The following is a 12,712-nucleotide window of genomic DNA, read 5'->3' on the forward strand; positions in this document are numbered from 1 at the left end:
AAACTGTTAAGTGTTTTATGCACTGGAACGCCTAGATCCTGCTGAACTTCATTCATTAGCTAGCAGTCTTCATCCGTTCAGATAAAAATCTGGCTTTTGATTCCAACTCTTCCAAAACAAAAATGCACGCTCCCTCTGATTCATAACTTGGGTTGTTCTACTCCTTCTGGTCAAGATGGTGCCAGTGAACAACGCTTTCTCAGGTGACATCTTTCAGATAGCTAATCTCTTCAATTATTTTACTTTGATTGTGTTTTGGAGACGGTTGAAGTCTGTGTCCTGCAGTTCAGAGTTCGATCCAGTGATCTAGCACTCTGCTCTTCTCAAGGGACCCTGAGCATGGGCTATCTTGTGCAGAAGACCAGAGATGGGGGCATGGAGCCATGATCGACTCCATTTCAAGGTGTCAAGGAAGATTGAAGTCTCGAGGTGAATGTGGAGGTTAGCAGTCGATCTCTGTGGAGGGCACATGTTGACTGTGTGGAGGGTGCTCTCCATGGAAGGCCTGATTTTGAGCAGTCATTCTCCTTGGTGTTAGCAGAAGGATGTTTTTGAAATTCTGAGATTTATGTGATTATTGGACTGTAGTTTTATATTATGCTCCTTCAGTTTTCTGTGTTTTCTTTCTTGTTGCTGATTGACGGCTGGGGTTCCAGGTGAGTGATATGTTGGTTTTTGTACGAGGGAGGGTTTGGGAATTTGGGGTCTGATGCTCTTGTTGGTTTTTCTGTGTTGGCTTTTGTGTATGGTAGGGGAGGTTGGGGGTTTGGTGCTGTTGTTGATATTTTTTGTGGGGAGGGGGTTAGGAGTTTGATGTCGCTGTTTTTTGTGAGGGAGGAGGTTGAGGTTTGATGCTGTTGTTGCTTTTTTTGTAGGGAGAGGGTTGGGAGTTTGATGTTGTAGTTGCTGTTTTTTTGTGAGGGAGGAGGTTGGGGTTTGGTGCTGTTGTTGCTATTCTTTTTTGTGGGGAGGGGGTTGGAGGTTTGATGTTGTTGCTGTTTCTTTGTGAGGAGGGGTTTGGGGGTTTGGTATTCAGTATTCCAGCTGCCGTTTCTCATGTGGCGATCTGTTAAGTTTTTTTGTGCAAGGGAAGGGGTGGGGAGTTTGGGGTTTGCGAGTTTAGTTTCTTTTTCCTTTCGTGCGGGGAGGGGGAGGCTGATGTCTTTTCTTTCAACAGCATCTGTAATTTTTCTGTATTTCATGTGGCTCTCTGGAGAAGATGAATATCATAGTTGTATTGCACATGTATACTCTGACAACAAAATGAACCTTTGGAGATCATGTGAGGCTATTAGAGACTTGGAATATGATAAAGTGCAGGCAAAAGAGATCTGTTAATTTAACATCCTATATTCAATGATCAGTGCTAAAATCTTAAACGAACTAGCCAAGACATGCGGCCAAACTGCAAACATCGGTCCCGTTGAAATCCTGAAAACCATAACCTTCGGTTCTCCGCCCAAACACCGAAACTAATCTCTTCAACCTTCCAACGACCTACAGATCACAAACACGGCCGACTCGCAGGCGCGCAAGTCAGCTTGATGGTCACGCGCGCGTACGCGGATCGCTGCGTAATGCGCGCCCCCGATCACATGGGCAAGTCACGCGCCCCCGTGCCCAGCCGTGTGCGCAGGCGCAGTGTGGCAACAGTGGCGATCGATGTGGAGACGGGCCGCGCGTATCGGGGCAGTGAGCTGGGCTTTGCGGCGAGGCCTGTTCACCATGCAGCTGAAGACAGTGGAGTTTGAGTCGTTGTTTACCGATGGCCTGAAGTGTGTGGCAGGTGAGGGGCAAAGGGGCGGAGTGAGGTTTGTTGGTGACTACTACGTCGTTGCGTAGGCCTGATGCAGCAGGACCAGCGCGATGTTTCCAAGCCTTCTCCCGTTCTCGGCTTTTGCAGTCATTCCCATCCCCTTTGTTTCTCATGGAATAACCCGCAGTACACTTTCCCCACTTCCTCCAGAATTGTTCGGTAAAAACAACCACGAGTTGAGAATAGCTGGCGGCGCCGTGAGGGATTTGTTAAGCGGGAAGCAGCCCGAAGACGTGGACTTCGCCACCACGGCTACCCCTGAACACATGAAGGATTTGTTTCAAGCTGCTGGCATTCGGATGATCAACAACAAAGGGGAGAAGCATGGCACCATTACTGCAAGAGTAGGTCTAAACTGCCATTCTGTCCCGTTTCAGCGAAACTGTAGACTCGTTCTGTAATTAGCAATGCTGTCGTCAGTGAATAATGTCTCAAAAGATTGCTTTCAAATTTCAGTCTTTCCCTTTTATTCAAGATATATATTTTAGAACTATCTTGAGTATGGAAGGGCTGTGAAGCTATTGAGACTATTTTGTTTTATTAAGGTAAATTCATAACTTTAATGGTCCAGCTACCCTTGATTTAACAACTGGCCGTAAAACCATTTCAGATGAATATGTAGACTTAGCAATTAAGGGATAAAAAATTGGGTGCTACAGCTAATCTCACACCGGAGTTTAATGAGCAATTTATTAATTTATCCACAATATAATTCAAGTAATGCAGTCAGTTGAAGCAATATAAGTCAGAAGTTTACATACACCATAGCCAAATACATTTAAACTCAGTTTTTCACAATTCCTGACATTTATTCCTAGAAAAAATTCCCTGTCTTAGATCAGTTAGGATCACTACTTTATTTTAAGAATGTGAAATGTCAGAATAGTAGTAGAGAAAATGATTTTTTCAGCTTTTATTTCTTTCATCACTTTCCCAGTGGGTCAGAAGTTTACATACATGTTGTTGGTATTTGGTAGCATTGCCTTTAAATTGTTCAACTTGGGTCAAACGTTTTGGGTAATCTTCCACAAGCTTCTCACAATAAGTTGCTGGAATTTTGTTCCATTACTCCAGACAGAACTGGTGTAACTGAGTCAGGTTTGTAGGCCTCCTTGCTCGCACATGCTTTTTCAGTTCTGCCCACAAAGTTTCTACCGGATTGAGGTCAGAGCTTTGTGATGGCCACTCCAATACCTTGACTTTGTTGTCCTTAAGCAATTTTGCCATAACTTTGGAGGTATGCTTGGGGTCATTGTCCATTTGGAAGCCCATTTGTGACCGAGCTTTAACTTCCTGGCTGATGTCTTGAGATGTTGCTTCAATATAGCCACATAGTTTTCCTTCCTCATGATGCCATCTATTTTGTGAAGTGCACCAGTCCCTCCTGCAGCAAAGTACCCCCACAACATGATGCTGCCATCCCCATGCTTCATGGTTGGGATGGTGTTCTTTGGCTTTCAAGCCTCACCCTTTTTCCTCCAAACATAATGATGGTCATTATGGCCAAACAGTTCAATTTTTGTTTCATCAGACCAGAGGAAATTTCTCCAAAAAGTAAGATGTTTGTCCCCATGTGCACTTGCAAACTGTAGTCTGGCTTTTTTTATGGCAGTTTTGGAGCAGTGGCTTCTTCCTTGCTGAGCAGCCTTTCACGTTATGCTGATATACCATCCCAACCGTGAAGCATGGGGGTGGAAGCATCATATTGTGGGGGTACTTTGCTGCAGGAGGGACTGGTGCACTTCACAAAATAGATAGCATCATGAGGAAGGAAAATTATGTGGCTCTATTGAAGCAACATCTCAAGACATCAGCCAGGAAGTTAAAGCTGGGTGGCAAATGAGTCTTCCAAATGGACGACGACCCCAAGTATACCTCCAACGTTGTGGCAAAATTGCTTAAAGGCAACAAAGTCAAGGTATTGGAGTGGCCATCACAAAGCTCTGACCTCAATCCAGTAGAAAATTTGTGAGCAGAACTGAAAAAGCGTGTGTGAGCAAGGAGGCTTACAAGCCTGACTCAGTTACACCAGTTCTGTCTGGAGTAATGGAACAAAATTCCAGCAACTTATTGTGAGAAGCTTGTGGAAGATTACCCAAAACATTTGACCCAAGTTAAACAATTTAAAGGCAATGCTTCCAAATTCTAACTAAGTACATGTTAACTTCTGACCCACTGGGAAAGTGATGAAAGAAAATACCATTCTCTACAATTATTCTGACATTTCACTTTCTTAAAATAAAGTAGTGATCCTAACTGTCCTAAGACAAGGAATGTTTTCTAGGAATAAATGTCAGGAATTGTGAAAAACTGAGTTTAAGTGTATTTGGCTACAGGGTATGTAAACTTCTGACTTCAACTGTATATCAAGCAATTCACTTACTGTATATGTTCCCCTCTGGTTTCATCTGATTTGAAACTTACGATCTTGAGCCTTATATATAATCTTTCCACTTCACCATAGTGAAAACCATCGCCAGATATACTTCGAAGTATCTTGTTTATTTGTAAACTGAAATCGAGTATGGTGAGCTTAGTGTTGAATTATTTCACTCTAAGAAATTCTTGCCAGTTTAGTAACTTTTGTTGTAACTTGATCATAATAAGATTGATAAAGTCATTGAGTTCATGATAAATTTTAATGTATGTATTTTGAATATCTGGTTCAGGTACATAATCAGAACTTTGAGATTACTACATTGCGAGTTGATGTTGCAACAGATGGAAGGCATGCTGAAGTAGAGTTTACAACAGATTGGCAGACAGATGCGGAACGAAGAGACCTTACAATCAACTCCATGTTTTTAGGTATTCTAGTTTTAGGTTGTATCTCTGTCTTCTGTTATATTTTTATTAATATACTAATATGTTTCCCCATGATGTGATTGTGTATTGAAATATTAAGTTTTTCATTTCCTTCTCAGGCCTTGATGGTACTTTGTATGATTATTTCAATGGTTATGAGGATCTGAAGAACAAGAAAGTTCGATTTGTTGGTGATCCAGCACAAAGGATACAAGAAGACTATTTGAGAATAATGCGATATTTTAGGTTGGTGTAATTTTACTTTATCTAATTAAAGACATTTCTAATGTTTTAAATCATGTATGGGCTGAAGCAAATTTTGGATTCTGACAGAAAACTTTGCTGACTGACTTGTGGGAGTTGCATTCTTGTGTTCATTCATGTTGAGTAATTGGGGACCAGAGATACAGAAGGTATACATAGAAGCACAGTCATTATCACGTGAAAAGTTTAAAAACCATTCCAGTGAAGATGTTCAAAGATTCATTTATTATCAAAGTATGTACGCAGCATACAGCTTGTCTTCAACTAGCCGCAAAACAAAGAAAACCATGAAGTTGTTCAAAGAAAAGCACCAAACACATGACGCCCCCCCCGATACAAAAAAAAAGTAAAAATCGTGCAGTGGCTGCAAGAGCATCAAACACCCCCACACAGAAAAACAAATCGGACAAACTGAGAACAAACCCCACGGTTAGATTAAATTACTCAGATGACAACAAGAAAGAACAGGCAAAAACACAGAACATAAAAGACAAAACTAAAAGAGTCCAACCAGAGTCATAAATCACAGAACTTTGGTAGCATCCTCCGGCCTCGAGGGAGAGGGAAGTCACTCGAACACAGAGGCATAGCAGCGAGGGAGATAGGCAGTCGCCCGCCATGCCTTGTCTCAGTTATCCAGGTCATTGAATATCAGGCAACTGGACTTGCTGTGTTGTCTAGAAGACATTTCATCACTCATCTGGGACGCCTCTTCAGTTCTGATCCATGGTGGGTAGTTTTCCAGTTTATAAACTGGGTTGCTTAAAGGTGTAGCAATCACTTGAGGGTCATTATGAGTTGTAGAGGTTGTGAGGGTCATTAGTCTTTGCATGAGTGGAGGTGTGAATGGGGTAGAGATGTTAGGACTGCATTGTAAGTAGCTGATATATAGTCAAGATTTGGCTGTATATCTATACCTAAAGGACAATAGATATTCCATTGATAACAATGTTCACATCTTGGACAGGAAGGACAGGTGATTTGAAAGCAGCGTTAACGAAACCATCTTTGTCAAACTGGAAAACCCATCCCTGAACAGAGGGGGTGGGGTACGACACCACCTATCAGCTACTTACAATGCAATCCCAAGTATTTCTACCCCAGCGCCTCCACAACAGTTCACACCTCCATTCATGCAAAGATAAGACCAATGATCTTCTCATTACCTCTGACCCTTAATGGCCCTCATGTGATTGCTATACCTTTAAAAAATTCAGAGTTTATAAGCCGGAAAACAAACCACGATGATCAGAACTGAAGAAGCCTCTTGAGTGAATGGTGAAACGTCTTCTAGACAACACAGCAAGTCCAGTTGCCTTGATTTACTACTGATTGATACCACTGACACCTCATTGGCAGAGATCTGTCACAGTGTAGTGAGAAGCAGGTAGTCATCACTGAACCCGTGCCTGCCTTTCAAGGTCGCCTGTGTTTCAATCTTCCTCGATGCTTTAATCAGCAAATAATAAATGTTTTCATCTGCAAAATGGAGTTGCTCATGGGCTTGTGCCTTGTCTCTAAGGTTCACCACGAGGCCCATACTTGTCTCATGGATTGTTCATGGAGGTAGAGTTCTTGATCACTCAGATGATCTCCAAACTGTAAATTGCAAGCTCTTTAACAGTTTCAGAATCACATTTAAGATAAAGGGAAGACATACAAGAAGTGAAATAAACAGTTTTGTGTACTATCTGGAACATGTCACCTGAGGAATTGTTCGCTGGCACCATCTTGACCGAAGTCCAATGATGAAATTATATTAGTAGAGATTACTTTGAATTTTGAAAGTTTCTTTCGTAGTTTGGACAAGGTAATTGTAAATTGGTGTATCAAGTATGGCTATTTACTACTTTCCTGTGCTTTTGGTTTCATTTTTCTAGCTTGTAATTAAGTATTAGCTTGCAGTACGTAGCCATGGGAGGACTGCTGCTTCACATTGTAAAAAATGCTCAAAATATATAGTAAAGTTTTCATGTTTGAGAAATGTTTAACAAAGTTCATACTGTTTTTTTAGTCTCTGCAGTGCTTTTTCATTGGTATATTTTTAAATTTGACACCAAATTTCTTAAAAATTATGCTTTTCCTGAAGCCAGGAACGTATTTGGTAAATGACACACTAAATTAGAATAAAAATATCAGAGGGATTTTTATGTCTGCATGATTGCATTATTCAGTCACTCTCCAGATTACTGCTTCCAATATAATTACAGAGAGAAGGGCCTGAATATAAGTTATGTCTGTTGGAGAAGGACTCTGTATTTGTGGGTTCCCTCTATGCTGTCACATTGCAACCATTAATATCTAAATTGCATGTTAACAATTGTCCTTTCTGGTAGTGTTTTAGGGCTTGCAAATTTCCAGGCCTGTTGGCACCAGGTTTTGAACCTGGTTGCATTTTAATCCCTGTATTTTATTTTCACCCATATCATGGACTAAATTGGTGTACGTGTATGTGCTTTCACCCAGATCCACATCCACTGGTGCAGGAGATCTGACCTCTCTCTCATGCTGACCTTGTGCTGTTACCCTGCATTTTTGATGCTGGCTTAATTGTAAGTGAGACTACCACCAACAAATCAATATATATATAAAATCAGTTTTTGTTTGCTTTTAGAACAAAATGCTGCTTTAGTTATACTGATTAGTGAAAGCTGAATGGCAGTTTGGAGGAAATTCATTATCTGGGCCTCTTGGTGTAGGCATGGCTATTCTCCCACTACCGCCCCCTCCCCCCCAACATGCCTTTATTGCGCTTCCATTTTCCCCAGAGCTATCCAAAACACAAAATATAGATCTAATTGTCTTGTACTCATTTTTGCTTGTTAATGTGCCAGCATGTCTGCAGCAAATCCTTCCCTTGACAGGAGATAATTGGAAGTTTGGAGGTACAATGATAGTTCTATTTCAGTAGCCTTGCGATGGTCATAACATTAGAGAAAGGAAGGAACAAAAGTACTGAGTGAAGCTTCTATGATGTGATTATTATTCTCTTAAATGTTAACTGAGCAATTCGGTGGACCAATTGTTGTTGTAATACCAAAAATCAATATTGATTTTTTCTAGTAAATGTAAATTCTGATGCAAGGTAATCACCAGTATCTTCCCAAACAATGTTTCATATCTTTAGATTCTTCTACCAGTGAACTAGTTCTGGGAAACTGAGGGATCCCGACAATGTAGAGCCCTACCTAAGAAGCACTTTAAACTTACCCTTCTCTCTGCAGGCTAACCAGTTAGTAAAAGGCCTACTGGACTTTCTGTGCAAGAGTGGCTAGATTGTAACTAGTCAGATTTAGATTAATAATATTTAAATAAAGGTTAAATCCTTGGAGTAAAATCTAGTTAATTCTTCTGATGACTTTATATCTTCTAGGTTTTATGGCAAGATTGCTAAAGAATTGGGAGACCATGATCCCAAGACACTAAAGTCGATCAAACAACATGCAAAGGGCATGGCTGGAATTTCTGGTGAAAGAATCTGGTTTGAGCTGAAGAAAACTTTAGTTGGAAATCATGTTGCTCACCTTGTCAGTCTAATGTATGAACTGGATGTAGCTCAGTATATTGGTAGGCATATAATTCTTCATATTTTAGTGAGTTGATATGTATAACAAAGTTTCTTGATAGTTTTGGGGAATTTTAATGATTTTTTTACCTTAAATTTATTTTTGTCTGCAGGATTGCCAGTTATTGATGGCAACCTGGAGGAACTAAACAGGGTGTGCAAAAATGTGCAGCATCATTGTCCAAAACCCATGACTGTTCTCTCAGCATTGTTTCGAACACAAGATGATGTTCTAAGACTTGACTTAAGGCTAAAGATTTCAAAAGAAGAAAAGCAGCTTGGCTTATTCCTAGTTAAGCATCGAAGAGATTTGATAAAATCTGATGGTTCTGATCCACTAAAACCTTACAGAGATTTCATTATTGATGTAAGTAGTGAATTATTTCAGGGAATTGGGGAAAATAAAGAGGCAATTTGGATTTATGTAAAATATTTTGGGAGTGACTAGTTTTAGTTCTTTTTATAAATGGTAGATTTGTTTAGATAAGCAACTTTTACAATTTGTGCTAGTATTGTATGACTTTCATTGCTTTTAGCAGATACCAGTGAAAATTACTTCGTAATATAACAAGCACTTAGCTTTTGCAATATTAAGTCTTAGATATTACTCCTTCAATTTAATCATGGTGTGTGAAATTTGGTTTACAGCTTTATCAACTTGATCATCCAGTCATCATTAGTTGGGTTTTGAGATCAGGCTTTACAATAAATGCAAATAGGCTTTTTGGCTAATGGTGAAAACTTAGTAAATATTTAACATTTGTCAACATAAAATTTCTCTTGAATCTCTGCCTATATTTTCCCTAATCAACTCCTTAATTGCTTGTTAACACAGCAGGCTGCAAAGAGTTGGTATCTCTTGGTGTTGTGCGTGTACTTATTCAACAGGTTACAGTTGATTTGATCTGTTTTCTACTCAATTTTCAGTCCAGAGAACCAGATATGCAGAACAAAGTGTGTGAGTTGCTGAAGTACCAAGGAGAAGAGAAGTTACTGAAGGAAATGGAGCAATGGTCCATACCGCGCTTTCCTGTCAGCGGCCATGATCTACGGAGAATAGGAATAGTTTCTGGAAAGGAAATTGGGACAATGTTGCAAGAACTTAGGGATACGTGGAAACAAAGTGGTTACCTGATGGATAAGGAAGAACTATTGAGTTTAGTAAAAAGTCCTTAAATACTTCTGACTGGTCTCAGCGATTCAGGCATTGAAATCATTCATTGTTTACTCTGTGTGTTAGAACTCTTGCCATCACTCTTGGTTTGTAAATTATGTGTACAATATATATGCTTCATTCTTTGTAAATTCAACTGTTTTGCTTCCTCGTGTCACTAGGATCACTAGTTTGACTGCATGTTCACTGGTTCTATTAAATAATTGGATTCTACTCAGTTGGATCATATGTGCAGATGACTGGTTAATTCTGTTCATGTTTGAAGTTTGAACAGCTTGTATTATTAAAAGTATTGCTGTTGTGTTAGATAGAGCATATGCCATCAAGGACTAGATCTTAACCTGCTTATATAAATTGAGTTTGTGTTTACTCACTAATGCTCTAATTTGAATAGAATCTAGTATGCAAGATATTTTAAAAATTAAAAAAAAACTTATCTTGTTTTCCCTTGATCTTTACCTCTAGTCACAGAAACAAAGAAAATAATTTATCCATGCAAGAGTGAGATTGTGACATTGATGTGAACAGATAAGCTATGGTTGTGAAAAGAAAACTTTAATTTAGTCTTTTTTTTCTAGAACTTGTTTAAGTGGATTTAAGCATTGTAGGGGGAAAAAAACTGGAGGCTATTTTTTTCAAACACTTGGCAATTTGAAAAGATGTATCTCCTTCTAACACTATCTCAGCAGTCCACTCAAGGCATCTACCATTCTGTTCAAACAAAAAACCCCAGGCCCGAATACTCCAGGTAAAACAACCCAGGTTTGTCCAAAGGGATTCACCTTTGTTTGGGTTACCTGGAGAAATCGGAGGTAGCAAAACATTGCATACACAATGGCCATAGGATTGACTGGCACAAAACTACTGTGCTGCGCCAGTAGCTTTTGGGACCATCTGGTAAAGAAAGCCGTGGAAATAAAACTAGAGAATAAGAATTTTAACAAAGATGAAGTCTTGCTCTTAAGAAAGAACTGGAATTCGATTGTAAACAAAATGGGACAGCAGAAACCTGACTCTTTAGTACTCAACCAATCGGGAGGGACGGATCTATAAGGATCTATATACTACCAAACTAGAAGTGCCTAAGCATCATCCCTAAAGAAGATGCTTGAGTTTTTCATTGAAATATAGGTTAAAATCAATACCTGTACCTTTCTGGAAGCCCGAGAAGAGTTTATTCGTCACGTGCTGAGAAAGCACTAGATCCTTTCAAACATGTAGCTTATTTGCCCTGATTGATTTGGGCATAGAACATAAAAGTTGAGAGGTTATATTGCAACTTTACAAATGCTGGTACATAATACTTGGAGTAATGTGTGCAGTGTAGTTCTGGTCACTGAAGAGGGTGCAGAGAAAGGACATTAATGGGGAGATTTTGGATAGGCTGAACTTGTTTTCCATAAAGCAACGGGGACTGAGGTGTGATGTGATAGAAGTATAGTTATGCGAGGTATACAGGGTGGTCAAATCTTTTCTCCCCAGGTTGGGGTATCGATTTCAAGCTGTGAGGAAAAAGGGTGTGTAAAGAATTTTTTAAGGGGTTGATATCTTGAATATTGTAATTAATTTCATTTCAGAAGCATTTAGACATATTTGTATGTGTCAGGCATAGAAGGAAATGGACCTAATGTTTTGTAGCAACACGCATGAAAGTTGCTGGTGAACGCAGCAGGCCAGGCAGCAACTTTGACGTATGACTTGAATTTCCAGTGTCTGCAGAATTCCTCGTGCTAACGTTTTGTATTTTTTTTAAGTTATCTTAAGGAAAGATAAATTGATTAGTTAGCCACTGTTCCTTTTAACGTCAAGATGCATTCTTTGGACAAGTGGCTCATCCTTTGTTAATCCACAAGGCTGTTGTGCTTGTTTATTTTAAAGAGGTTGAATATTAGCAAACTCTCAAACTGGGGAATGAGGGTCTTTTGTACTAATATCGTTAGTTTGTGTTACCTTGGTGCATCTTAAGTTGGTGTGTTGCTCTTACATTAAGAAATGTTTTAGATAAAGACTGCAAGACATAGGTTAGAATTAAACCATTTGATTGTGGCTGATTTATTTTCATTCTCATTTCCTTTCTCCTGCCTTCTCCCATAAACATTGCCCTTTCTAATCAGGAGCCTATCAACCTCTATATTAAATATACCTAATGACTTGGCCTTTACAGCTTTCTGTTGCAATGAATTCCACAGATTCACCACCCTTGGGGGTATAGAAGTGAGATACGCCAACTAGTGGAGTGGTGCCGCAGCAACAACCTGGCACTCAATGTCAGTAAGATGAAAGAGCTGCTTGTGGACTTCTGAAAGAGTAAGACGAAGGAACACATACCAATCCTCATAGAGAGATCAGAAGTGGAGAGAGGGAGCAGTTTCAAGTTCCTGGGTGTGAATATCTGAGGATCTAACCTGGTCCCAACATATCGATAAAGAAGTCAAGACAGCAGCTATACTTTTATTAGGAGTTTGAAGAGATTTGGCATGTCAACAAATAAGCTCAAAAATTTATATAGCTGTACTGTGGAGAGCATTCTGACAGGCTGCATCACTGTATGGTGTGGAGGGCTACTGCACAGCACCAAAAGAAGCTAAAGGTGGTTGGTTCTATTCAGCTTCATCTTGGGTACTAGCCTACAAAGTACCCAGGACATGTTCAGGAAGCAGTGCCTCAGAAGGGCAGCATCCATTATTAAGGACCTCTAGCATCCAGGGCATGCCCTTTTACTCACTGTTGCTATCAGGTAAGAGGTACAGAAGCCTGAAGGCGCACACAGCGATTCAGGAACAGTTTCTTCCCCTCTGCCATCTGATTCCTAAATGGACACTACCTCACTTTTTTTAATACACTATTTCTGTTTTTTGCACGTTTTTCATCTATTCAGTATATGTATACTGTAATTTATTTATTTTTTCTGTTATTAATTGCATTGAACTGCTGCTACTAAGAACAAATTTCACATCAAATTTTCACCATAATAAACAGATTCTGACCCTGATTCTCTGGGTAAAGAAATTCCTCATCACTATTCTAAAGGGATGCCCTTTTATTTTGAGCCTAGACACTCCCATTATTAGAAACATCCTCTCTGTCC

The 12,712-nt window shown here is 39.7% G+C and overlaps 1 protein-coding gene across 1 annotated transcript; it reads left to right on the forward strand.

Moving 5' to 3' along the window:
• Positions 1 to 1,621: 1,621 nt before the first annotated feature.
• Positions 1,622 to 11,696, forward strand: trnt1 (tRNA nucleotidyl transferase, CCA-adding, 1). Its single transcript, XM_072280608.1, has 7 exons — positions 1,622 to 1,786; positions 1,967 to 2,160; positions 4,486 to 4,624; positions 4,741 to 4,867; positions 8,259 to 8,452; positions 8,564 to 8,817; positions 9,378 to 11,696. Exons 1-7 carry the CDS (start codon positions 1,663 to 1,665, stop codon positions 9,624 to 9,626), a joined length of 1,281 nt encoding a protein of 426 aa, XP_072136709.1. The 5' UTR covers positions 1,622 to 1,662; the 3' UTR covers positions 9,627 to 11,696.
• Positions 11,697 to 12,712: the final 1,016 nt, after the last annotated feature.

The sequence above is a fragment of the Mobula birostris genome, chromosome 16 (assembly GCF_030028105.1).
Source record: "Mobula birostris isolate sMobBir1 chromosome 16, sMobBir1.hap1, whole genome shotgun sequence".
Lineage (NCBI taxonomy): Eukaryota > Metazoa > Chordata > Chondrichthyes > Myliobatiformes > Myliobatidae > Mobula > Mobula birostris.

Excerpts from the sequence above, each read along its gene's own strand:
- trnt1 (XM_072280608.1), top strand. The coding sequence starts at position 1,663 with ATGTGGAGACGGGCCGCGCGTATCGGGGCAGTGAGCTGGGCTTTGCGG. Across the intron at positions 4,625-4,740 it reads AATCAACTCCATGTTTTTAG|GCCTTGATGGTACTTTGTAT; the intron begins GTATTCTAGTTT and ends TTTCCTTCTCAG. Across the intron at positions 8,818-9,377 it reads ACAGAGATTTCATTATTGAT|TCCAGAGAACCAGATATGCA; the intron begins GTAAGTAGTGAA and ends CTCAATTTTCAG.